Genomic DNA, 26284 nt, shown 5'->3' with positions numbered 1-26284 from the left:
ATTTCGAGGCTCTAACATTGGATTCCTAGAGTATTCACTAGCTGGTGAAATACGAGCGTAAATACGAAAGTAAATACGAGTTTAAATACAAGTGAATACGGCTGGTAATTATTTTAAAAGAAATGGGGGGTTGTAAAAGTAAAAGTAAAAGTAAAAAAGAAAATTTACCTTTCCTACAAAATACTTTTGTGTTCATTATAAACACGTAGGAATTCTCGCACATCCCCGGTAATTTTCTGATTGAACCCCTTGTAATAAAATGTGCCCGTCGTATTGCAAGTCACGGGCGCTCTAAGTGGTGTGCGCACCAACTGTTAAAGTTAGGCAGCTCGTACAGCCCGTGATCATATGTCTTCAAAAAAAACAAAATAACGCACTTTTATTTGTCAGGGGTTGTACGACCCCTAATTAAAGTAGGCATATCACCGCTGGAAAGTTTGTCGCTTACGAGCAAAGCAGGAGATTCGTTAGTGCACTACAATGCCCCTACAGAAAATAACGAGTAGTGCACGACAGTCTACCTGTACAAAGCAGCAAACAATTCAATCCATAAGCTGCTACAACCCGCCACCGGATCTGCAACACTTGTACAAGCAGACAGAAGGCGTCTCTCAAATGAAATATTGTGTGCATTCAAATTACAATTACTTGCACAACTAACATATTTCAAAATCCCACTGCACCTACACCGTAGTTTGTATACACATAGGTACACTAAAAGGGAAAAATATAATCTCAACCCGCATGGGCCCCGGCGAGCGTGTTATTGGTACACACGCGACGCCTAGGGATGCTGCGCGGGTCAACAAGTGAATTCAAGTTCGAACTCGATCCTCCTATACGGACCAATAGGAGTCGACAAGATTCGAACTTTCAAACAAGCACACGGTCGCGACGACCGGTGTATTGGTTTTAATACATTCATATTAGGCCGTCAAGGCTCATAACAATGAAAATTCACTAAACAAAGTCATAAAGCCTACGAAACCCGATCCTTCTAAGTAGCTAAATAGGAGTAGACAGGGTTCGAATCATCGGATAAATATGCGGTCACGGAATTGACCAAAATATTTATTTCATACATTTATATCAGGCCTTCAAGGCTTTCAACAAAGAAAATTCACAAACAAAAACACAAAGCCTACGAGGAACCCGATCCTCAGTCAATAGCATGGCTGAGTTGACAAGGTTCAGTTCATAAGAGAAATGACCTCGACTATACCCCGATGATGGCCGTGTTGAATGTGAATCTCAACCGAAGGGGTTAATCTCTCATATATTTCAAAATGTCCTAAAATTTCTACAAAATCCAAATTCCACAAAAATCCAAAAAATCATCAAGCTCTAAGATATTTAAATTTGAAACTAATCATCAAAACATTTAAGGCAAAATTCATCCACCCTCCGCAACAGTTTGTTAGGGTGGACAAGTTAAAAACTACTTCAGCTCACATTAAGCTAAATGCCTAGTCGAAAATATCACTATGATCCATTCTCAATCAATCTCCTGCCAATAAGAACGTGGTACGTGTCCTCTAACCGGCGGTTCGCCGCAAAATGGCACTACAGGATAAACGGTTATGACCCGGACCCTCTGAACCGAGTGGTTTTGCCGTCAAATGGTACCACGAAATACCGGTTATGGCCAGCGTCAATACGTCCATTATTGGCATCAAATCATTGAGATATGAATCAATAGGATATGATTGATAGGGCACAAAGCCCTCTGTAAGCTAAGGTGGATTCAGATTTGTCCCCTTAGGCAAACATTCACCCCAGGTCTACAAGGTACCCTTGGACGAAGCAACCCATGGCTACCGACAAGGATTCTTCTGTTAGGTTGGGTCAACTACCTCCTCTGACTAAGTAGACCAGGGACCACGATGGCCCGGGACGACGAAACCATAGGATCTTGATCGGGTCTATCATCCATTCCCCCACCATCCGCTTTAAGTGCAAGATGGTGAAATTTCCATTTTAAAATATCAAATCTCCCAACTTTCCAAATTTCCAAGATTCCAAACATCCAAATATCACCACGAATCTCCTGCTTTGCTCGTAGGCGACAAACTTTCCAGCGGTGATATGCCTACTTTAATTAGGGGTCGTACAACCCGTGACACATAAAAGTGCGTTATTTTGTTTCTTTTTGAAGACATGATCACGGGCTGTACGAGCTGCCTAACTTTAACAGCTGGTGCGCACACCACTTAGAGTGCCCGTGACTTGCAATACGACGGGCACATTTTATTACAAGGGGTTCAATCAGAAAATTACCAGGGATGTGCGAGAATTCCTACGTGTTTACAATGAACACAAAAGTATTTTGTAGGAAAGGTAAATTTTCTTTTTTACTTTTACTTTTACTTTTACCGCCCCCCTTTCTTTTAAGATAATTACCAGCCGTATTCACTTGTATTTAAACTCGTATTTACGCACGTATTTACGCACGTATTTACGTTCGTATTTCACTTGCTATTGAATACTCTAGGAATCCGATGCTAGAGCCTCGAAATGGCATCTTAGGATCCTAAGTGGATGGGGCCCGTAGGTGTACCTTCTCCATCCTTTAGCAAATGATCCTAGGCTTGTGGGGCCCGCGAATGATTCAAACTCAATGTTATAAATATGAGAGGATTTCAACTCATTTCTTCTCATCCCACTTCTGTAAGGATCTTTTAGTGAGGGACCTAGGTGTGCAAGTCAAGAGTTAGGAGGAAGGGTCTTAATTCCTACCTATTGGCAAACAACTAATTCCCTTGAAGACTCACCGTATGTTGTATTTCACATTGATTTATATTTTTTTTGTAATTATTTTTCAGTGTCGGGAGCCTAGGGTGTCGTATATTTTATTTTTTGTTAACTTAAAACATTTAAGTGGATTTTAAATCTTTTTTAAATTTTCTAAGTTATAGATTTTGCTGAAAATTTTGGCAGCACTCCGACATCGTCCCCGCGTAGGGGGCTGCCTTGGAGTGTGTAAGGTCTTCCCGCCTGCCAAGAAAGGCAGTCACGGTAGGTGTCGGGTGACACCGCGGCCGCAGTTCCAATCCCTGCTCGCTAAAAAAAGCGGTCACGGGGTCTTTGAGCACAGATTTAAAGTATGACATTTTCCCCGCCTAAAAACAGTGACGGGTACTTAATTAAATAATTTTTTTTTTACAAATAACAAATTTCCCCGCCTGCTAAGAAAAGCAGTCACGGGTACTTAAGTTTTCATGCATACGAATTTCCCCGCTCGCTCAGTGCATCACGGGTACTTAAGTTTTCCTCGCCCGCTAAGAAAAACGGTCACGAGTACTTATTTCATACATAGAAATGTAAATACTAGTTTTACCTTGGGTGTGCAGCAATCGAGGCGGCGACGGCGGATGACGGTAAGGTAGGAACCTGCGATGCACAATTTCAGATTTTTTTTATTATTATTTGTGCAATAAAATTAATCATTTATGTTTTTCTTTTATTTAAAACAAAGTGTAGAGAGAGAAAGAAAGGAAGAGAGCTCTCTTTCTAGAGAGGGAAAGAGAGGATTTTATGGGTTTTTCTGGTGGAGTGGGCTTAGAGTGTGTAGGAGATTAGGGAGTGGGGTTAGAAAGAGAAAAATCTCTCTCTCTCTCTCTCATTTTTGGGTAGAGAAAGAGAGAAGGGAAATTTGTTTCTCTCTCTAGGCAAGGTATTTGGAGGTATGGTGGGAAGGGTAGACGCTTAGGATGGAAGTAGAGTCGTACATAAAGGAAATTCACTCTCATTCTAGAGAGAGAAAATTTTCTCTCTCTAGATTAGAGAGAGAAAATGAAGGATGAATTTTTTTTAAGGGTGTAGGAGGTGTGTAGGAACATTTTTTGTGAAGGGATGTAGGTGGTTTGGTGAGTAGAAGTGAGGAAAAAAATTAGGGTTTAGGGTTTTGTAGGTTTTAAGAAAGAGAGGTTGGAGGAGGAAGAAGAAGATGAAGGAGAGGAAGGAGAAGGGAGTAGAGTAAGAAAATAGAAGAAAATGGTGGGAAACTTGGAGGGAAGATGAGGAAAGATGAAAAATAGGGAAGGGGAAGAAGAGGGAAGGAAGAAGAAGAAGAGGGAGAGAAGAATAATGGAGGAAGAAGAAGAAGAAGAAGAACAGAAAGGAGAGATTTTACCTTGCTTGGAGGAGGGAAGAGAGGCCGGCGGCTTCTTGCGGCGTGAGAGCGAAGGGGGCGACGGGTTGGAGCGTGAGAATGGCGTGAGAGGGAGAGTGGGGATCGGTTTGGGGGATATGACAGTGTGAGGGTTTAAGTGAGGGGTATTTTAGGGATTTTTTGATTTTTTTTATTTAGAAAAATCATTTTCTTATTTAAGAAGCTCCATTTCTCTCCCTCTTTTCAAAAAAATTTTAATTTTATTGTACAAAAATAAAAATAAATTTTTAATCTTGCATCAAGTTGGTCGTCGCGTCGCCGCTCGCACACGTCGTCGTCTCGATTTGCGCGCCAAAAAATTAAAATTTTCGCCGACCGTCGACCCCCACCAATATGGGTGTTGATCTTAGATGTTTCCGTTGCTCCGGACGCATCGGCGCTGTCCGTTTCGCGAACGGAGGTCGTTTCGGCGATTTTTGGTTTTGGGACGACACACGTCGGGTGAATTATGCGCAATTTCATGCTTTTTTTATTTTGAAACTCACCTTGCGCAGTCGACTCGACCCGACACTAGTATTAGGGTCAACAAGAAATACCTATTATATTCATGTTTGATAGCATCAAAACTTTGGCAAATGACAATATTTTTGTAACAGAGGTTTTAGAGTTTTGTACGAGCATTTGTTGGATTTTGCAGAATAGACACATGCCTATATCTGATATACATGCAGGTGTGAATTCATAAACTTCAGCATTTTGTTGTGTTAAATTCTAATTTAATAGTGCTTTTCCCCAATCAAGTTAAGCATATTCATAATTTACTCTTATCGCCTGAAGACTGAATAACTAGCCCTTTTAAAAGAAAGAACATCTTTGAACATTCAACTAATTTATATTAATGGTCATAATAACCACTTTTTACTAATTTCTAACTCACTCAAGAATGGATGGATCAAGGAAAAGATGTCCACAATTGGTTTTGAGAATATTCTAGGAACAAACTATGCTATGAGTTATATTTAGTTGAAATGCATAATTTACTTAAATGATAGAAGCTAAATAAAAAGATCTAATATAAGTCAGATATTTAATTATTTTTTCAAATTTTATTTGGCTATATAATAGTCAGCTAAATCTTCTAAAAGATTAATAATTATCAATATAATTTGTGACATAATAACTTTAGCCTGATACTTATTAGACGTGTTTTTTTTTAGTTACCCTTATTATTTAGTTAGGTTAGCTTTAATTAAGTTTTTGTATTCATTATGATTCATTAAATGAAAAAATATAGCAAAATAAAAAACTAATCTCATATATACTTGTACTAACTAAAATCCGTTCACATTTACCTATAGTGTTAAAGCTATAGTGTTAGCTTTAACCGTTATTTTCGGCCCTAGGACTACAATGGATTAATTTTCAATAATCGAGAGACTAAATTGGGATATTACAAAACTCTAGAACTAAATTGGGTACTTACTAATAGTCAAGAGACTATTTTGAGCTTTTTCTCAAAAATAAATTATTAAGAAAAATAGGTTTGATAGGGTGATTTGTATTAAATTAATTAGTATATAATTTCCAAATAAGGTTTGGTCGACCCATGCCTTACTAGTGTAGGTAATCGAGAGACTAAATTGGGATATTACAAAACTCTAGAACTAAATTGGGTACTTACTAATAGTCAAGAGACTATTTTGAGCTTTTTCTCAAAAATAAATTATTAAGAAAAATAGGTTTGATAGGGTGATTTGTATTAAATTAATTACTAAAGAGGAAAAATGTGATAAATCAATTAGTATATAATTTCCAAATAAGGTTTGGTCGACCCATGCCTTACTAGTGTAGGTTTATCTTCTATTTGTTGTTCCATAGTAATAAGCTATACTAATGAACATGTAACTCTAAATCATTACTAAAGAATTGTTAAATGAAATCGGAGGTAATCACCATTTTGGAAGGTTTGGTGAATGGCTCCCTCTTATGGAATTCTTTGGTGAAAGCTCTAGTTATCCTTTATTATTTTAGAACTTAGTGTTAGACCAGTCCAGCCGGTCCCGCGGAAATGTCCGCCTCTTGTACGCGCCGAACACATGTTCGGGCGTGCGTGAGCCATTTAGGAAGGATTTTTGAGGGAGTTAGAAGGGAAATTTGAATGTAGGGACTGTTTAGGGATCTCCTTTTGATTTGTACGCATTAAATAGTTTGTTTTCCTGGGGTTAGGGCATCTTGAATTTGGTTGAAATTTGAAATATCTTAGGTTTAGGTTTCCTTTGGGCTCTAGCGGCGTCTAGAGAATCGGGAGAGATCGATCCTCCTCTCGAATTGAAGATCACTTGTATCTTGTTTTTTTCTCTTCCGTTAGTTGATTTTTCTCAATAAAATTGGTTGTTTTTCTTTGATTTTTCCTCTACTTGTAGAGTATCCTTGCTGATTTTGTCAAGATCGTTGAGTTTCATTTGAGATGTTCAAGTGTTTCCTATCAAATTGGTATCATAGCAGATTTTGGGACCATTCGTGGGCTGTTTTCGGGAAATCCAGTGGCTGTTTTTTTGCCGGAGGAAGGGATTTTTGCTGTTTTTTGGGTCAATATTCAGATTTTTTGAACATACAAAAATACGGGTATTGTTGTCGGCCAAGAAGATAGATGCGTTGGAGGAACGCCTTGAAAGGGAGAAGAGCCAAATAAAAGCAACGGTAGAAGATAGAATGTCATCCGTGGAAGACAAAGTTTTCGATCTTCATGAGATGGTGAAGAATATATTAGATAATCAAATTCAAACGATGGCAATAGAGACAAAGGGACGAACGAGAAGAAAGGTATAAGTATTGGAAGAGGAGATTGGACAAATAAAATCTGAAATTTCATATCTCCAAACTCAAGTTTCAGATTTAAAGAAAAATATTTCAGTCACCCATGATAAAGTCGATTCAAAATTTTCCATCCTGGAGGAGATGTTGAAGAAAGTGCTTGAGGGTCAAACCAAAAAAAAATGTTGTCAGAGGTGAGGGAAGTCACCGACAGCCAGGAAAGTGGGGAAAACCCTAAGCCAATCAGACGAAGGGAAGCTCAGGAGATGGAGATTTCGGAAGAAACAGAAAAAATGCCTCCCTAAGGCTCATTCCTAGGGAGGAGTCGGGTAAAGGGTATGTGAGGAGGCGTGAGGGGGTTGAACATGAGTGGAAAGGTGCTGAATTTGAAAGGGAAAGAGAGAATTTTGACCAAAGGAGGGCTGAATTGGAAAAAGAAGTTTGTGATGATCCAAGGGGTTCTAAATTTGAAAGGAGATGGAAATTTAATGAAAGGCTTGGGTATGAACGTAGAAGGGATGATTGGGACACTTGGGGGGAACTACCCCTTTGGGAATGGGAAATTATGAAGGGAATAGAGGAAACGGAGAAGATACGACAGTGGGGAAATTGAAGATGTCAATCTTTGAGGGGGAGGATGTACAAGGTTGAAAGATATTTCACCATCAATGGGTTGACGGAGGAGGAGAGACTAACAGCAGCATGCCTATGTTTGGAATGGAAGGCTTTGGCTTGGTACCAATTGAGGGACATGCGACGACCCATACAGAGTTGGAGGTAGTTCAAGGAATATTTGATAGAACGTTTCCAAACCGGCAGGAGAGGAGACTTCTACAAGTAGGTCTTCATCTTGACGCAAGATGGTTCAGTGATAGAGTACCGGGAGATGTTCGAGTACCTTGCTAGCCGATTGGACCGCCTTTATGAGACAATGTTAGAGGGGAACTTCATGAGAGATTGACACCAGAGATCCAGGCAATAGTTAGAGTAATGAGGCCTTGTGACTTGGGAGAGGCTATGAAGCTAGCTCAATTAGTAGAGGATCAGAGGCACCTTGAGAGAGAGACAAGAGGGAGCAGCTCAGGAGGCCCGTATAGGATGACCACCACCTTATTGAAATTCAAGGAGCCAACACCGGATACTCTTCGGGGGACTTCGAAGGAAAAGACTGCAGGAAGAAGACATGGGGACAACTTCAAGTAGCTCACAGAGACAGAATTACAGGAGAAGAAGACAAAGGAGCTCTGTTTCAGATGTGACAAGAGATATACGCCGGGGCATAGGTGTAAGGACTGAACTCTTCAGGTTCTTATCGTTTGTGATGAAGAAAAAATGGAGGGTCTTGTCTTGGATCTTTGGGAGGGGAGTATTGTTAAATTGGTCCATTGAACCAGTCTAGCTAGTCTGACGGGACCGACTTACACGAAAAGAGGTGGAAATGTCCACCTTTTGTACTCGCCGAACGCACGCCCGAGGGTGCGTGAGCCGTTTAGGAAGAATTTTTTAGGGAGTTAGGAAGAAAATTTGAATGTAGGGACTATTTAGGGATTTCCTTTTGATTTGTATGCATTAAATAGCTTGTTTTCCTAGGGTTAGGGCATCTTGAATTTGGTTGAAATTTGAGATCTCTTAGGTTTAGGTTTCCTTTGGGCTCTAGCGTCGTCTAAAGAATCGGGAGAGATCGATCCTCCTCTCAAATTGAAGATCACTTGTATCTTGCTTATTTTTCTTTCGTTAGTTGATTTTTCTCAATAAAGTTGGCTGTTTTTCTTTGATTTTTCCTCTACTTGTTAAGTATCCTCGTTGATTTTGTCAAGATCGTTAGATTTCACTTGAAATCTTCAAGTGTTTCCTATCACTTAGTTTGCTCTTTACCTCTCTTTCACCTCTCCCCTCTATCGTAAACCCTAATAACACCTATCATGGTCTCTCTCCAATTCCAAACAAAGTAAAATTCTAACTATCACTCTCACTCTCAGCCTCCACACCTCTCAAGCAAAATCTAATCCGAGAGAGTCGTCAGCTTCCTCTTCACCAAAACCCTAACAAAATACAAATACTCATAATCAAGTTCTAACTTTCTCACTAATAAACTAATTTAAGAACCAACCCTCACCACTTAGCCAACCCTATTTTCCCACAAAACTCTACGTTCTAGCCTACCAACTCAACCTCCACATTTTCACCACAGCTCCACAAGCTACCTACGGTCCTACACCAAATATGCATTTCAAAAATGAATAAATCATTTTCATTGATTAAGTTTGCCAACCTAAACTAACAACAACAACATCAAGCCTTTATCCTACTTTGTGGGGTCAGCTACATTAATCATTTTTCTCTATTGTGTCCTATTAAGCGTCAAATTCTCATTTAAATCTAGTTTAAAAAAGATAATTTCTAATGCTTTCTAACCAAGTCTTTTTTGGTCTACCTTTAACTTTCTTAACATAGGTCAAATCTAACAAATCTACCAACCGGGTCATCGGAAGGCCGACGTTTTATATTACTAAACCATCTAAGGTGACTCTCAAATCTTATATGTCACTGGAGGTACTCTAACCTTTTCACGTATATACTCGTTTCACATTCTGTCTCTAAGACTAAAGCCACTCATCCACTTATTGCCAACATAAACTCATGGCCATTTATTTTCTTTAGTTGCTACAATGTAATTAATATGGTAATCCTATTCTCAGCTCATGCTATTTTCATAGTACCATTGATATATCAATTCACCATGTAGAGATGATAACTAAGATAAATAAGGTGAAGCGATTTCAAATATGCACCTTAAGCAGCTCTAATGTAGATTCTAATGAAGATAGAAAGAGGTTCTTATTGAGTGATAGTTGGTTTATTCACTTATTAAACTACACAATGGAACTCAGATGCAAGTAAACCTAAGATTTCCTTCGAGTAATGTGGGGCCATATTCTAGTTGATTATGTATTTCAACATTAGGGACCAAACTAATTTAGCCATTTTGTATACTTTTAAAAGTGAGTTAAAAGGAAAGAACTTCAGGACAATAATATTAGCATTTGCTGGTGGTTGTTACTATTCTAATGGTTATTTATTTGGTACACTATCAGCTTTGATTGCTCTAAAAATGTTTTATTGCCAAATTAACTCTTATATTGCATATCCAGTATCGTCAAGTCCTGGAGCATCACATGCCTCCTGACAAGCTATGGATCTTGATGGATTTTGCATGCCCTAATAGACACATAAATTATCATTTCATAGGTTTAAGGAGCTAAACAAGATGAGAATACCTTTTTTCTGCTTTCGCTGCACTTTTTGCAATCATTTCCTAGGGACATTATGAAAAACCTTTTTTCGTCTGTTATCCATCTTTCTATATGGATATTTACTTTTGAAATAAGCATCAAAGAATATTTTCGTACTTATCTCTGGTAGCCTATGGCTAGGTTGAAACAGGAAAAATGAGCACCTCCCTCTCTAAAAGAAAAGAAACAAAAGATTACCTGCTCACATTTTCCAAGCTTTTCCTTGTCGCCAGTGTATCCCTGAAAACAATAAAAATCACAAAACAAGCCAAATCTGAGAAACAAGAAAATTTTTCACATAACATTATAACAAAACTTCAGTAAATATATGAACCTTAAGAAGCTCCATCTCTTCTTTGGTTGGACAAAACTTGATCAGGTTATCAACTTGATCAACATCTAGAACAGAACCATCCAATGCTAAAGCAGCACTCTGAGACATCCAAGAAAATTAAAAAAATGACTCGCAACAACATGAGCACAAATCGGATGGAAGAACGATCCTAATTAATATGACTCAATATTCCTCGAGATTACTAGTATGAATAAAGAAAAAAAACAAAGCCATTGCCCGCTTATATGATGCAACCAAAAACCTCCCAAAACAAGTAGGAGACTCTTGGCCACAAAAAGAAACAAAGACACTCTTCCTTATAACTTGAAATAACAAAATACAACAATTTTATAACATAAAAACGACAAAACTTAAACAAAATACAATTCAACTCTCATAATATAAAAAGACACTTACAAACTTAAGAAAATAAAAACTCCTAAACTTGCTTTCCATTACTTGAGAAGAAGGATACAAGTGGCGTCGAACTTGCGGAGAGAAGAAAGAGGTAAGAAGCCGAGACGAAGGAGAGGACAAGCTCGCAAGCTTTCCCAAGAAAACCTGCAGGTTTTGGCTCCAAAAATCACTCACATAACATCCTTTTTTCACTTACAAAACATCACATATTTATAGGGGAAATGGGGGCAGCCAAACAGCCCAAAATAACAAACTTCCGAGGTCAAGAACAGGGAAAAGCTGGTAAATGTTGTAACCAACTGGGATTTAAGGTCAATAAGGATAAGAACCAGTTTCTTCCCATAGATGCAAGCACTCTCGTGTGGAATCATATATATGTATTGTGTTCTTGTTTTTAATTTACAGTATCACTGTTATTGTGTTCTTGTTTTCTTTCTTACTTTTATAGTTCATGTTTATTATTATCTCTTTCATACTCAGTGAATCCATTAATTTGCAATTTACGGTGCCATTTGATTTGATTGCTAGAATCTGTTACTTAATTTTATTTTGCAGTAAACTTACAAGATGCACTTCAGTTTTAGTTTAGATTGATATTTATAAAAGCCACAGTTTTCAGTTGTGTTTGGATGCATCTAGTTGTTGGCCTGATCATTTACATAGTCCATTTTTTATAAATTAGTATATTCTGGTTTTATATTTCATTCAAATGATCCTGAAATTTAACATATTCCATATGAAAAGTTACTGAAATCAGAGAACCAAGCGCAGCAACAATGACAGATGCAGCTCTTCCAAACTCATTAACTTAGCGAACAGTAAACAACCACTAACACTAGAGAACAGAAAAGAACGGTGCTTAAATCCGGGAGGGAGCTAATAATCAAACAAAACAAAAACAACAAATTTTTTTTTTTAAATACAACTAGTTCACAATAGGATTCACTATCATTTCATGTTCACAACAATAACAATACTAAAAATACAAAACTATGACATAGATATAGTTAAATTGATATTAACACATATGATTTGTATATCAAATAGAGCATAAATTCTCAGATTTGTATCATTTCACTTTTTTTTGAAAGATTGACTATTAACTTGCTTTATCAAATTTCAAGTACTTCAACAAGCTGTGGATCATATTGATACAAATCACGCCTGAGCCACTGATAAGCAGCTAAGCCTCGTCTTGATCAACCCATAACAGAATAAAACACCCACCTATAAAGTCCAAGCAAGTGTCGTGTTAAGAATTGAACAGTGTCATTTGAGATGGAGTCTGGATACCAAAGTTCCAATTGCAAATTTATTGCACTACAAGTGCCAACAAACCTATTATAGTAAAACCTTGGACTGTTCTTTGAACAGCAACTGGCTTTGGGTTTTCAAGCTTTTCTTTCAATACAAGCACTCAAAAGATTTATATCAATAGGATGATATCGGTTTCAATAACCTGAATAATCCAGCATTTTAAGACACTATAAATGTAAGGGGGATTTCCACACATACCATCTAAATCTTCATACCATACATATGCATAAAAAAGTACATTTTATACTAGAAAAGTTAATGCACATAGTGTTTTTATGTGATTAAGAGATTGGGTTGTTATATCAATACAACAACAACAAGTCTTTATCCCACAACGTGGGATCGGCTACATGAATCATTTTTCTCCATTGTTTCCTGTTAAGGGTCAAATTCTCATTTAAAACTAACAAAGAAAGGCCATTTCTAATATTTTCTAACCAAGTCTTTTTAGGCCTACCTCTACCTTCTTTAATATAAGCCAAATCTAATACATCTATTCTCCTAATCGGGTTATCAAGGCCTACGTTTTATATGACCAAACCATCTAAGTCGACTCTCTCTAATCTTATCTTCCACTAGAGCTACACCAACTTTTTCATGTATAAGCTGCATTTTGCTCTGATACCAATTGTTAGGATTAATCCAATTTTAGGATAAGTTGCTCTGCAAGACATCACACCTGTGTCAATGTCTTTATATAGTGCATAGGTTGTGTATCACAATTGAAAGGAATATTCTAAGAAATTCCTGAGAAAAGAACATTTCTTCCTCAAGAATCCCAACAAACTGGCATCAGAGCCTTGTGGAGGCCATCTCGAGGTGGAGGAAGTTTCTTTCAATCAAGAAACCGCCGCCAAAGACTGTGAAGGGCTTGCGGGGGCACGGGCGAAGGCGCGTGGACGAACTTTGCCGGCAGACGAGCGCGAATGCGCTGGGTACGGGGCACGGGACTATGGTTGGACGTGCGAATCGAGGGTGTTGTGCGGGGTGCGAGCGAAGCCAGGTCAAGGCTGGCGAGTTGCACTATAGGCTTATGGTTTGTAATCAGAAGCAGGTAGAGCCTCAGGGTCGGGCGCCAGACCAGCTATGTTGCGCGTAGGTGTGCACAGCGGTTGCATGTGGATCTGTACGGGAGTTCTTACAGGCAGTTGAGCGAGAGTTCCAGTGAGAAAAGATGGAGCATAAGCATCTAATTGATCAGCGGGGAAGACTGACAGGGTTGTTCTTTGTGATAAACAGTTGTTTTTTAGTTTTCTTAGCTTTGTAATATTGGACCAATGTGAAAATTGTTATTATTTTTTGTTCAATCTTTAGTTAATTTAGGTTTTACTATTTTGCCCTTCTTTAGGTTGTTTTAGTTTATAAATAGAAGTGCATTATATTGTTTGAGAAGAAGATTTGAAGAAAGGATTTAGCCTGGTTTCTCGTCTCCAATAGTTTCTCTCTCCCTCTCCCTCTCTCCCTCTCATCCAAGAAAGAGCAAGAAGCTCTCCTCAAGAATCCCAACAAAAGTCATTTCTAAGATTGGGATGTTATATCAATAAATATAAAAATTTAGCCATTATAAATGGAAATAAATAAAAACTTTATGGAATGTATAAATCCCTGGACATTTCAATTAGAAGCTCTCCATGATCAACTCACAACAACAATTAATACATCAAAAACCGAACTTAACATTACAATATTAAATATACCATAAATGTGTTTATGTATAAAAACACCTAAGTTCAAAACTACCAAAAACTAACATATTTGCAAGTAAAAAAAAAAAACAACTTACCATAAACTAAAGTACATAGTCCAAACTCAAAACTAACATTTAACACATGGTTTTAATAACTAATTCATTGGCCTTACACCAATTATTTGGAATCAATTGTATGAATCCTCATTTTTCATGCATTTAAGTTGCGTGTTGTCTTAGGTGCAAATAACTACACAGTAATTTTTCAAAAGAAGTTCAAATGAAAATTAAATAAGGCCAAAATTCTGTGCATAAAATTATGATGACAATGACGCTAATGATTGTGAATATGATCATGACAAGAAAATGATGGAAGTTTAAAGAAAAGGGTTTTTTTGTCTTGAATGCAAAAAAAATAGTTTCCAGGAACTTGTTAAGACTAGTTTTGAACTGGAGTGCCTATGTAACGTTATAAATATAGATACATATGAGCACAATCTTTATAGGGATGATAACGCTTTCATAACAGCAATAATAAAACATGACTGCTTACCATAAGATCAGGGAGTGGCATCTTAACCTTTGTCAGCATGATCTCAGTGTTATTTGCTCGCCTAAGTTCAATCTGCATGACAAATTAAGATTTATGAGTTCAAAATAAGCACGATAGAAACATATCTTCTGCTAAAAAAAGTGAGATAACAATTCCAAGCTTTCAACAAAAATGGAAACAATTAACTTTGTTAACATTATGTGAATTCTATATAGGAGTGCCACCATATAGCCTAACAAATAACATAAATTAAAGTACTTCAAATGGATTATGGAAGGCATTTTGGAGGCCAGAAAGTTTTCCCAAGATGGAAAATTAAAGATAACTTTTTACATAAGCATGCAATTTGCGATGAATTCAAAATAGGTGCCAATAGCAAATAGTTTAAATCTCTTCTGTTTGCAAAAGGCTCATCAAAGATACACATATATGCATTATTATAATCAGCGGCAATGTAAAGAAGGTTTAGAGATGACAATAACAACAAAAACATACTGTCTTTATCCCGCTACGTGGGGTCGGCTATATAAATCTTTTTTCTCTATTGTGACCTATTAAAAATCAAATTCTTATTTAAATCTAAATAAAAAAATGTCATTTATGTACTATCTAACCAAATCTTTTTAAGTCTACCTCTACATTTTTTAACATAAGTCATATATAATACATCTACTCTCCTAACAGGATCATCAGAAGGACGACGCTTCATGTGACCAAAACATTTAAGGCGACTCACTCTAATTTTATCTACTAGAGCTACTCCAACCTTTTCACTTATACAATCATTTTGTATTTTGTCTCTAAAGTCACTCGTCCACCTAAGCATCCTCATCTCAGCAACACTTATATTTATGTTTCTTTTTTTAATGGTCAACATTTTACATCATAAAGCATTGCAGGTCTTACCACTATCTTATAAAATTTTTTCTTAAGTTTTAGGGTTATTTTTCTATCGCACAACAAGCTAGACGCATTCCTCCACTGCAACCATCAAATTTGAATTCTACTAATAATATCCCCATCTATTTCACCATTTGAACAATAGATCTGAGATATCTAAGGCATGCACTCTTTTTAATGACTTAATCACCCAATGTCATAATACCACCACGATCTATTACTATTAAAATTACACTCAGTGTATTCAGTTTTAAATCTACTCAAACGAAAACCTTTAGACTCTAAAGTTGACCTCCAAAATTTAAGTTTTTCATCAACTTCCTCTCTAGTCTCATCAACAAGAAGAATATCATCAGCAAAAAAAATACTCCAAGGTAAATCCTCTTGCAAATGTCTAGTAAAAACGTCCATGACTAAAGAAAAAAAGATAAAGCAAGATCCTTGATGTTATCCAACTGAAATAAAAAAAATACTTTGTCAACCCAACTTGTGTTTGAACACAAATAACAACTCCTATATACTAACATTATAAACTCATTTTTTTTCTAGAACTCTCCAAAGCATTTATCTTGGAACTTTATCATATGCTTTCTATAAATCAATACCTCCTTTCTCTCTCTATACTTCTCCATCAAACCACTCAATAAATGTATAGCTTCCATAATCGACCTACCCAACATGAATCCAAATTGATTTTGAGATAAATTAGTATCACATCGTAACATATGCTCAATTACTTTCTCATATAATTTTAATGCATGACAAATAACTTAATTCCTCCATAATTTACACACTCTTATGCATCAACATTATTCTTAAAAATAGGAACCAAAACACTCCTCCACTCATCTTGCATATTTTTAGTCTTCAAATTAATATTTAAATTTTAGTAAGCAAATAAATTTATTGATCTCCTAAGAATTTCCACACATCCATTAAAATATCATCAGGTTCTACTGTTTTTTCACAATTTAATTTATTTAAAGCCTCTACAACTTTGATTTTATTAATAAGATGATAAAAAAAATTATTTCCATTTAGGGTGCTAAGATCACTAAAGTCACTCGTATTCTCACAATATTCATTGAAAAGCTACTCGAAACATCTCATCCACTTAAGTTGAATATCCTCTTTTAATAAAAGTAATTTTTTATCTTCATTCTTACTGCACTTCACTTAAACTAGATTTTTACTTCTTCTATCTCTTTGTTTAGCTAATTTCTACATATATTTTCCCTCTTGTTAGTATATAATCTATTACATAAATCACTAAAAGCTAAACTCTTAACATCGCATATTACTTTTTTGGAATCCCTACAAGCCCCTCTACATATTTTCTAATTTTTTGAGTTTTTATATTGGTGGGAAAAATTGTGTTACACCACGTAGATTTTGATTTCTCCTATTTTGAAATTGAATACTGCATTGAGAATAAAGTACGGTCTCGAGAGGCTGACATAATATTCTACAATGGATTCAATATCAAAATAGGGTTTTGAAAATTGATATTTCTATAATCAAACATAGTTCAAAGAATAATATATTTTGAACACACCACCGACTATTTTTTACTATTATAACATTTTCTTTTCAACTCTTCAAGCACATATTTTAAAACATTCCTAATATTATTACTATCTTTTCTCACATAACATTAGCTTCCTCATGAAAAACTCAATCTTGATCAAAAATATTTTAATTAGCATTTTTTTTAAATGCCGCCATCTAATCATAAAATAATATTTTATTTTATTTTTCATATTTCACCACTCATCTAAAAATCTAAAACTAATAATCAATGTTAGATGCATAAACTTTAACTTGGAAGGACTTTATAATCTTTGCAATCTAAACGATATATTTTATTTATAAGAAAAATAATCAATCTGAATTTTACTATGTCCATTCTCATAAGTGATAAGATGATTTTCTCTTTTTTTAAATAAAGTATTAGCAATTACAAAATCAAAAACTAGAGCATAATATAATATAGTCCTACCACCATTATTAGTCACTCCAAACTCATAGTCATCATGAATACTTTTAAAATCTTCTACCACACTACAAACATATTCATTTAAATCCCTCTAATAAAAACTCTTTCTTTAAGATGTATCATTTGTATCAACTCTTCTAAAGCATTCCAAACTTTTATTTTTGAAGACATATACAAACATATTTGAGGAGCAGAAGTACTTATGACATTTATAATTTTAACATCAACAATAATTTGTAAAGCTATAATTACAACTCTAATTATATTCATTTCTATAATCTTATCCTTCAAACTCTTATTTATAATCACACTTACTGTTTCTAGTATGGCTCCTACCTAAATACCATAGTTTAAATCCTAAACTATCAAAATTTTCTTAACATTTATCCCAACCCATTAAGTTTCTTGAAAACACAGAATATTTATCTTCCTATGAATCATAATAGTTATAAATTTCATAATTTTGCCTATAAGAGAGCCTATATTTAAATTTTTTCTTTTGATTCTAGTTCCATAGACTAACTTTTTTTCCTGCATCCATCCATGATATAAGAACCCTTGCTTATTTAACACTGCACCCAGGTGTCAGATCATACATTGCGTCGCTTCCAGGAAATACCCTAGCCTTAACACAATGTATTAAAGGATTCATGTCATGAATGTTAAACAAGTTTTAAGTCGACCGTCGACTACCTAATGCGACCCTCAACTTTTCTCAGTCAGGGATCAGGACCCAACAACAACAAGTTTAGAGAAACTAAATATTTTCAACCGCTTACATTGGGATAATGTTAGTTTCTGATGGATGCTTAACAGCCTGAAATGATTTGGTTGCAATGCAAACCAAGTTGTTGACTTATATGACAGAAGTATTAATATTGGAGCTTAATCTACATTAGAATATAGTTTTGGATTTATTCCACAAACAATGGTGAATAGATGGGGCATTCTTTTAACTAACATCCAGATATCACCTTGGATTAGAAGATCGATAGATGATTAGGGGATTGGCCTTCTTTCCCAAACTTGCCACCTTTGAAATCAAAGCAAGTTCAATAATATTTAGGATTTGAAACATCCTACTTGTGCAAAACATTGTACTTGTAGCACACTGAATGAATGGTTAATTTTCCAAAGTATAAGTGAATCTTGATTGTTGAGAATTTCCATTGTTGTTGCATGGCAAGCTTCAGAGTTAAGATGACAAACTGCAACACCAAATGCCAAATTGCCAATACATGCAAATTTGGCTTAGTGTGAATCATAGTGCTTATAGTACACTGAATGAATGGTTAATTTTTCAAAGCTTAAGAGAATCTTGATTGTTGAAAATTTTGATTTTTGTTGCATGGAAAGCTTTGCAGAGATAAGATGACAAAGTGCAACACCAAATGCCAAATTGTCAATACATGCAAATTTGGCTTAGTGTGAATCACACTTTTCTTTGAGCATGTTTATTTACCAGCAAATTAGATTGCTGTTAACATAAACAAGGAGTAAGAAGCAACAAAGCATACGCATTTGGAATAACCACTTTCATCTGTCTTTATAAAATCTGGAATGGAAACCTAAACTATCCTAAACAATCACAATTTGCAGTATGTCCAACTTCAAAGATGACTATTCGCAATGCTCGAGTATTTGATGTAATAATTCAATTAATTGACCAGCCTTCGCTTTTCTAAGGCTATAAGAGCTCAGCATTTTTTGTTATCTTTTTGTTGGGGCTGGGATGCGTGGTTAGGCTCATAAGAGGGATGGTGCCATGAAGCATGGACGTGGAATGTGGGAAGAAATTGCCAAAATTAAATCAATGTTCGATAACTAAGCATATACAAGCAGTCTGCAAACAACAAAACCAACGATAACCTTGAAAATTGCATCAAATAAATTCACGGACACAGGATAAGAATTGGTACTAGAGAAGTTGGTACCCATTAGTTACCAGGTGAACTTTATCAGATTTTGATCCAAGAGATTTCCTCTTCCCATCTGCTTTTGAGCTGTCTTCTGACTTTCGCACGGCTGCGGAGAAGAGACATTCCAGTTCCGACATATCAAAATCTGAAGCACTGCAGGAAAATATTGCTCATATGGAGTAAGCATATGGAAATTCTGCAACCAAGCTTATCAATTACAAAAGATATAAACACCATTTAGAACCATCATATAAGTTGAAGAGCAGCTTTCTTTGTACCAGCAACATCCGTTGCAATGTGGCACACACTTAATTGGTGCCACAGGGCAGGAGGGGCCAGATGGGTAGGCCCTACCACCCACATAGCACCAAATTGCTAGGGAATGCATCCAGCGGAGTTGCAGCCATATGAAGAGAACTAATCATAAGCATCAACTTATTGTCCTCAAATCAACATTAGAGTAGGACAAATCAATCTTTGGTACAAAAAATAGGATTCTACGATGTTGATGAATGAAATATTTGAGATACCTTTGAGCATCACCAAACTTCTGTAAATCAGCCCATAAGCTTCCTTGCACAGCTCTTGTTACTTTCACCCAGTGTAATGGCTTCAACGATGACCTCCGAGGTGCTTGTGAAGATGAGCCTGAGCCAATAGGACGTGAAATCCCTTGACCTCTTCCTATAGCCAACGAACTCAAGGGTGCCGGACCTCTTGAGCCACTTGAAGTATTAGGAGTACCAACTGGTGGTGGTGGGGGAACACCAGGAGCTCTAGGGGGGGCTGGTAGAGTTCCACGTCCTCCAGGAGGAGGAGGGGGAGGTGGAGCACAACCACGTCCACCAGGTAGAGGTGGGGGAGGGGGAGCACAACCACGTCCATTGGGTAGAGGTGGGGCACTACCACGTCCAACATATGGAGGTGGTGGTGGTGGTGGAGCTCCCTGATTCCCTTCAGGGTGAAGAGGAGCATTGGTACAACTCCTAGGTGGAGGTGGTGGTGGAGGTGGGACTCCACTTGCACGTTGAGGGGAGGGATGTGTAGCTTCAAGATGTGCAATAAGGGGAGGCGGTGGTGGAGGAACTCTCAACATAAGAGGATCTTTTGGAGGCTGCAAAGTTGCTGATGATACAGGAGGTGGAGGTGGAGGTGGAAAAGATGCTCCTAAAGAGCCTTTTATGGAGGCCTTCAAAGGAGGAGAGCATGGAGTTGATCCACCAATCGTTGACATAGGAGGTGGAGGGGGAGGGGGCATTTGAGGAGGTGCTCCACCATTATTCGACTTTGAGGGAGGTGGAGGAGGAGGAGGAGGGATGCCATTAGATGCTCCTCCATAAGGTGGGTCTGATGATATAGGAAGTGGGGGTGGGGGTGCTTTAAGAGAGTTATTCGTAGAAGCATTTAAAAGATGAGGGTATGGAGCTGATCCACCAGCAATTGGTTTAAGAGGAGGAGTAGGAGGAGGGGGAGGTGGAGGTGGAGGGGGAGGGGATATCAAAGAAGTTGATCCACTAACATCTGTCATTAAAGGAGGCCATGGAATTGATCCACCAATACTTGGCTTAGGAGGAGGTGGAGGGGGAGCGGGTATTGATGGTGTGGATCCACCAACATTTGGCTTTGGTGGAGATGGTGGAAGAATTGGAACAGCATTATATGTTCCTCCATAAGGTAGGGGAGGGGTATGAGGATGAGGAGGAGGAGGAGGAGGAGGAGGGGAATTCCTCAATAATGGGGATGGGGGTGGATCAAATACTAGAGGTAAATAAGGAGATAAAAGAGTGCCCTTCACAGATGATCCATATGAGATGGGTGGTGGTGGTGGTGGTGGTGGTGGAGGAGGAGGATGAGGAGGAGGAGGTGGCGGTGGTGGAGCTAGAGTAGGAGATGAAAATTTGGAAAGGGGAGTAGTGCTCGCAAGAGGTGAAGGCCAAGAGGGAGGAGTGAATGTTGTTTCAGTTCGTAAGGTTGGAGAAGAAGGTTGTGAACAATGATGCACTGAGATTTGTGAAGTTATAGGAGGTGGTGGAGGCAGCGGGGGTTCAGGAGGGTAAGAAAAAAGCGAAGAGGGTACATGAAAAGCATCTCCAGGCTTAGAAGGTGGAGGTGGAGGTTGTGGAGGTGGAGGTGGAGTTGGAGAAGATTTTTTTGTGCGGAAACTACATTGTTGCACCGATGGCATTCTTGGTGATTGTGGAGAAAGTGGTGAAGGTTGCACCAGAAGAGATGAAGCTGAAACATGATGGCATGATGATAATACATGAACAAGGTTCTGCTTTGAAGGCAGCAATGCTGAAAGAGATGGTGATGGCGCTCCACCCATTGAAGTAACATTCCCATTCAAAGAATCATGTTGTCCTAGAATATCCTTAGTATTGGCCCTTTCATCATTTGCATGAAAAAAAATGGCTAAAGCAGGTGGTGAACTGTTATACCTTGATAGTGGATTAGACTGCCAATGTACTGACGTAGCATCAGAAGTTCTTTTGGGGGATATCCATCGAGGAATAAGTTTTGTTTTTGCGAGTAAATTTGAACCTTCTTGTTGGATAGACTTATTTTTTACAATAACAGGTTCAGATTGTTGGCTACTTTTTGTTGAGTTTTTTCCTAACATGCATGGCAAAACTTTCTCATTATTTTGTATCTCAGTACCACTTTCTGTCATCTGAGGGAACGACTGTGGCTCGCTGGCTTTATTGTTGTTATCTCTTTTATAATCGACGCTTCCTTGCGTACAAATCCCTTTATGGAGAACACTGACGGAACTAACCACCTGAGTCTTCTCGCCACTAATAGGTTCCTTAAAAATAGATATCTTCTCCGGATCATTTTTTGAATCACTTATTTCAAATACACTCTTAGCTTCAGCATCCAAAATGAGGGTGCTTGGTTTATCAATTGTATCATCCTCAGACTCCTTATGGACGAAAACACCCACAACAAACTTAAGATGAGTTATTTCCGTGGTACACTTTTGTTCCATGGGCAGAGGAGCTACGGCCCCTTCCTGTTTTAAGTTGTTGATTTCTCCTACATTATTTTCTTCAACATTATTCATCTCATTTAAGGATATCAACTTTTCTGCAATAATTGCTTTATCATGGATGGTAATTTCTGATCTGCTTTCCACTTGATCTGCAGAGCATGGGGTTTCCAATCTGCTGTCAGAATATACCTTCAGCTCACTCCTCGTGCCATGCTCGCAATTACTTCTATTCATCTTATGTTTTGTTTGATCAACTGTACTTACATCAATTGCGTTGCAACCCCTTCCATCCAAGATAGATACTTTATTTGCTTTGTTTGCGGAAGCATTCTTCAGATCATGACTATCCAAAATGGATGTTCTCTGAGGAATAGCACTCTTCGTGCTCTCTCTGCAAACATTACTACCAGCCATACTACTATTTCCTTCATTTATAAATGTGAAGTTCTCCATTTCACAACCTGCAACATCTGCACTAATTGCTGTTTGAATAAAATTTGTTATCTGCGATGTATGAATTGTTTTGGGGGTGATATTGCCATATTCTGATGATTCTCCATCAACCGTTGAACAAAAAGCATCAGTTTTCCTCATCAAAACGCTGCTTTCTAACATTCTCTTCTCTTCAAGTGCAATCACATTATCCAGGTTAAAATTTTTTTCAGAAATAACATCCTGTTCAGAAACACTTGCTTCAAATGTGCTTTTCACTTGACCTTCCATCACTGAAGGTTCAAAAAGTACATCCATTCGATCAATTCTTTTAAACATTTCATTGATGGAATTATTGGAGTTCTCCAAAGCAAATGTATCTTTTAATCTCTTCACAACATTATCAGTTAAAAGAATATCAGAATTTGGACCACTGACTTCAAGTATGCTCTTGGTACGAAGTAATTGAGCGTCTACATGCATTTCTGAGTTGTTGAAAATCTCTTCTGCCTCAAAAAACTCCTCGGTTGAACCACCCTCCCTTTCATCATCGTGATCATCTGTAGCTGTTACTTTTGGAGTCACTTCCGATTCAGCAGCGGCAAACTCTGAAAGGATTACCTGATTCGAGCATGAATGTGCTTTCAAATTTTACCATAAAAGGAACATGAAATTCCACTTAACAAAATACAGGAACCTACCTCTGCTTTGAAATCTCTTGGAAACTGATCTTTTGCATTCCAGGCCACATCAATTTCATCACGATTCAAAGTCAGCATATCAGACTCGACAAATGCGGTGTTAAACATAATTCTGCACATCATCTCCTCCTGCTCCAAATCCTCATCCACATGGATGCACTCAATTATGACATCTCCTCGAACATGGCATCTGGCATTTAGTTTTACTTCAGCACTCTCTTCCTGTAATTATATACCAATGTCAATAAAGCTAACAAATACACACATTAATTAAGTTCACCAAAAACAAGCAGAACCTGTCTAAAATGACGAACACAATTTTTGGTCTTCGGAGTTGAAAAAAGAATCATTGAGGTCCTGTTAATTGGAATTTGGGGGTCTTGACCATAAACCCGAACAACAGGTCGGCAACCTCCCTTGCCATCAAAACTAGGGGCAACACTGAGTATGATGCATTCCAAAAAGAAGGGTTTATCCTTAGGGGGCCACTCCATCCCGCCACCTTGCCTGGTTATGTATTCCAGATACCTCAGGTGAGAAGGTTGTGGATTCAAGGGGCAAAAGAGATGAAGCAACTCCTTGGGAGCTTGCTTATAGACCATTTCAAGAGTCTTCAGCTCCCCAGTGTATTGCTTCCTGTAAAGAAGAAAGCCCGCAAGCATGAAAGCGAGAACAGGCCATCCTCCTCTCTCACAATGCATCAGCAAAACATTATGCTGCCCTTCAAGTGACAGCCAGCTCTCACTTGACTTCAGGAAATGATGGATCATTTCCAATGGAAGCAATGGACAGCGTTCATATTGCCGAGGGTAGTCCATGACTGTCATGTCATACTCTGACAAAATATCGGAAATATGGCTCTTCTTATCTCCTTCCCTAAAGTTACATACCATAAATGAGGTATCAGGAAAGTGATCCTGAAGCTCTGCAACTATAAATCCCAGGTAATTCTTGTACTCATGTTCTTCCATAATTTCAGAGGAGAAGCAACAGTCAAACACTGCAAACGAAATAAATTTTCCAGGAAAAAATTAGCGATCATTTCATCCAAAACAATAAATTCTCGAGTTCTAAACAGAACCTATCAACGGTCACAGACAGTCGCTAGAAGTGATACATAAAATTGCAACTTAGCAAAGCCAAAGATTAAACTCGCGGATACAGATCAAAGAGAAAAAACAAACAGAAATTGCAGTCCAAAAAAAGAGGAAACCAAATCTTTAACATGGCACGCCGAGAACGTAGCAAAATAAAACAAACCAGAAATTCGTCATTCCATAAGCTCAACTCAACACCTTAAAGCCTTGTCGCTATTTACATACGTGAGCAACTTCATTTTATTTACAGATAATGCATCCAATAAACGCCAAATCCCCGCGCCAAGAAAGATCCCTTAAAATTATAAAACACCTAACTAATCGTGATCTCAGGGTTTTCATCCCCAGTCCAAGATCTACAACCTTTTTCTCTCCAAAACACAACAATTCCCCCGCCAAAAACTCCTCACACCCTCCACCCGCCACCAATCACAATAAATCCGGCAATCATACCAAAATATCAAAAAAACACCACTAAACCACCAGGCACCCTCTTCAATCTAACTGGAATGCCAAAACCAAACCCGAAGTACATGCATTACCATAGACCCTCTCGGAGATCTCGAGCAACCGATCCGGCGGCTTCCTGTAGAACAGCCTCCTGAACAGCGCCATCCTCCTCCTGGGCTATGGTGACCGCCGCCGTCCTCTTTAGCAAACGATCACTGCTCGCAAGGTCGGATAGTGAAGATCCGAGGCAGGGGAAGTTCACAAGGGTTTCGAGATGGTACAGCGTCGATTTGGATCTCCCGAATTAATTATCACGCCAGTGACATGCTTGCGAGGAGAGAATGAAGAGCGGAGGGAGATGTTGACTGAAGGGAATCATTGGACCCGAAGTGAAACGGGTGCGGTTTTGGGTGCAGAGCGGACGTTGTGTGACACGTGGGGAGGTACATGGACGGGATAGAGAACAGAAACGTGGGTGCGCGTAGAACATCTGGTTTTTTTTTTTTTTTTTTTTTTTTGGGACATTTAGGCCATTTAAGATAAACTCAAACATTATATGAACTCGAATTTTGGACCTTTTAGTTGGAAGCCTAAGCTTTCAACCAATAGGCCAAGGAGGGTTGTGTACTGGTTTTTATTTTTTAATAAAGTTTTTGCTGGTTTTGGCGGGCGGTCGGCGACCGCTTTCGCGCTCTCAGCGAATGGATCGGTGTACGGTTATCGTGCCGTCACTTAACGGCGGCTTACTTCCAAGTTCCAACTTCATCGTTAGTTGCTTCAGAACCGAATCTAAAGAGAGAAAATATAGGGAAAAAATTGGCGTCAATCATAAATTGTAATCATGATTTTATTAAATTTATAACAAATTATAGCGATATTTTTTTTCTGTGCTTGTCATTTTTACATGTTTACCATGATGCATCATGGGGAAATTTATAGAATCAAGTGAGACTCTTAATTTTGTATTAGAATTGAAATTTTTGTAATAAAATTTAGGATTAGTTGAACTTTAATTTTAGCAATTTTATTATCACATTAAAATGATTGTATACGTGAAAAGGTTGGAGTAGCTCCTGTGGAAGATAAGATTAGAGAGAGTAGTCTTAGATGGTTTGGTCACTTAAAACGGCGACCTTCTGATGGCCCGGTTAGGAAAATAAAGGTATTAGATTCAACATATGTTAAGAAAGGTGGATGTGTACATAAAAAAACTTGGTTAAAACATATTAGAAATTATCTTTTTTTATTAGATTTAAACGAGAATTTGACTT

General features: G+C 37.8%; 1 protein-coding gene across 1 annotated transcript in view; it reads right to left on the bottom strand.

Moving 5' to 3' along the window:
- LOC110115644 (formin-like protein 20) overlaps positions 1-25431 on the bottom strand; it is a 66571-nt gene extending 41140 nt beyond the window's left edge. The window contains exons 1-8 of the mRNA XM_020848932.2: positions 25106-25431; positions 23763-24466; positions 23467-23688; positions 19872-23386; positions 19368-19494; positions 14527-14598; positions 10553-10651; positions 10417-10458 (exon numbers count right to left, since the gene is read on the bottom strand). Coding sequence (XP_020704591.1) covers positions 10417-10458; positions 10553-10651; positions 14527-14598; positions 19368-19494; positions 19872-23386; positions 23467-23688; positions 23763-24466; positions 25106-25178 — 4854 coding nt within the window. The 5' untranslated portion in view covers positions 25179-25431. The remainder of the gene's footprint in view (positions 1-10416; positions 10459-10552; positions 10652-14526; positions 14599-19367; positions 19495-19871; positions 23387-23466; positions 23689-23762; positions 24467-25105) is intronic.
- Positions 25432-26284: the final 853 nt, after the last annotated feature.

The sequence above is a fragment of the Dendrobium catenatum genome, unplaced genomic scaffold (genome assembly GCF_001605985.2).
Source record: "Dendrobium catenatum unplaced genomic scaffold, ASM160598v2 fragScaff_scaffold_1449, whole genome shotgun sequence".
NCBI lineage: Eukaryota > Viridiplantae > Streptophyta > Magnoliopsida > Asparagales > Orchidaceae > Dendrobium > Dendrobium catenatum.
The sequence above is the reverse complement of the archived record's forward strand: the minus strand, read 5'-3'. Positions and strand labels throughout refer to the sequence as shown.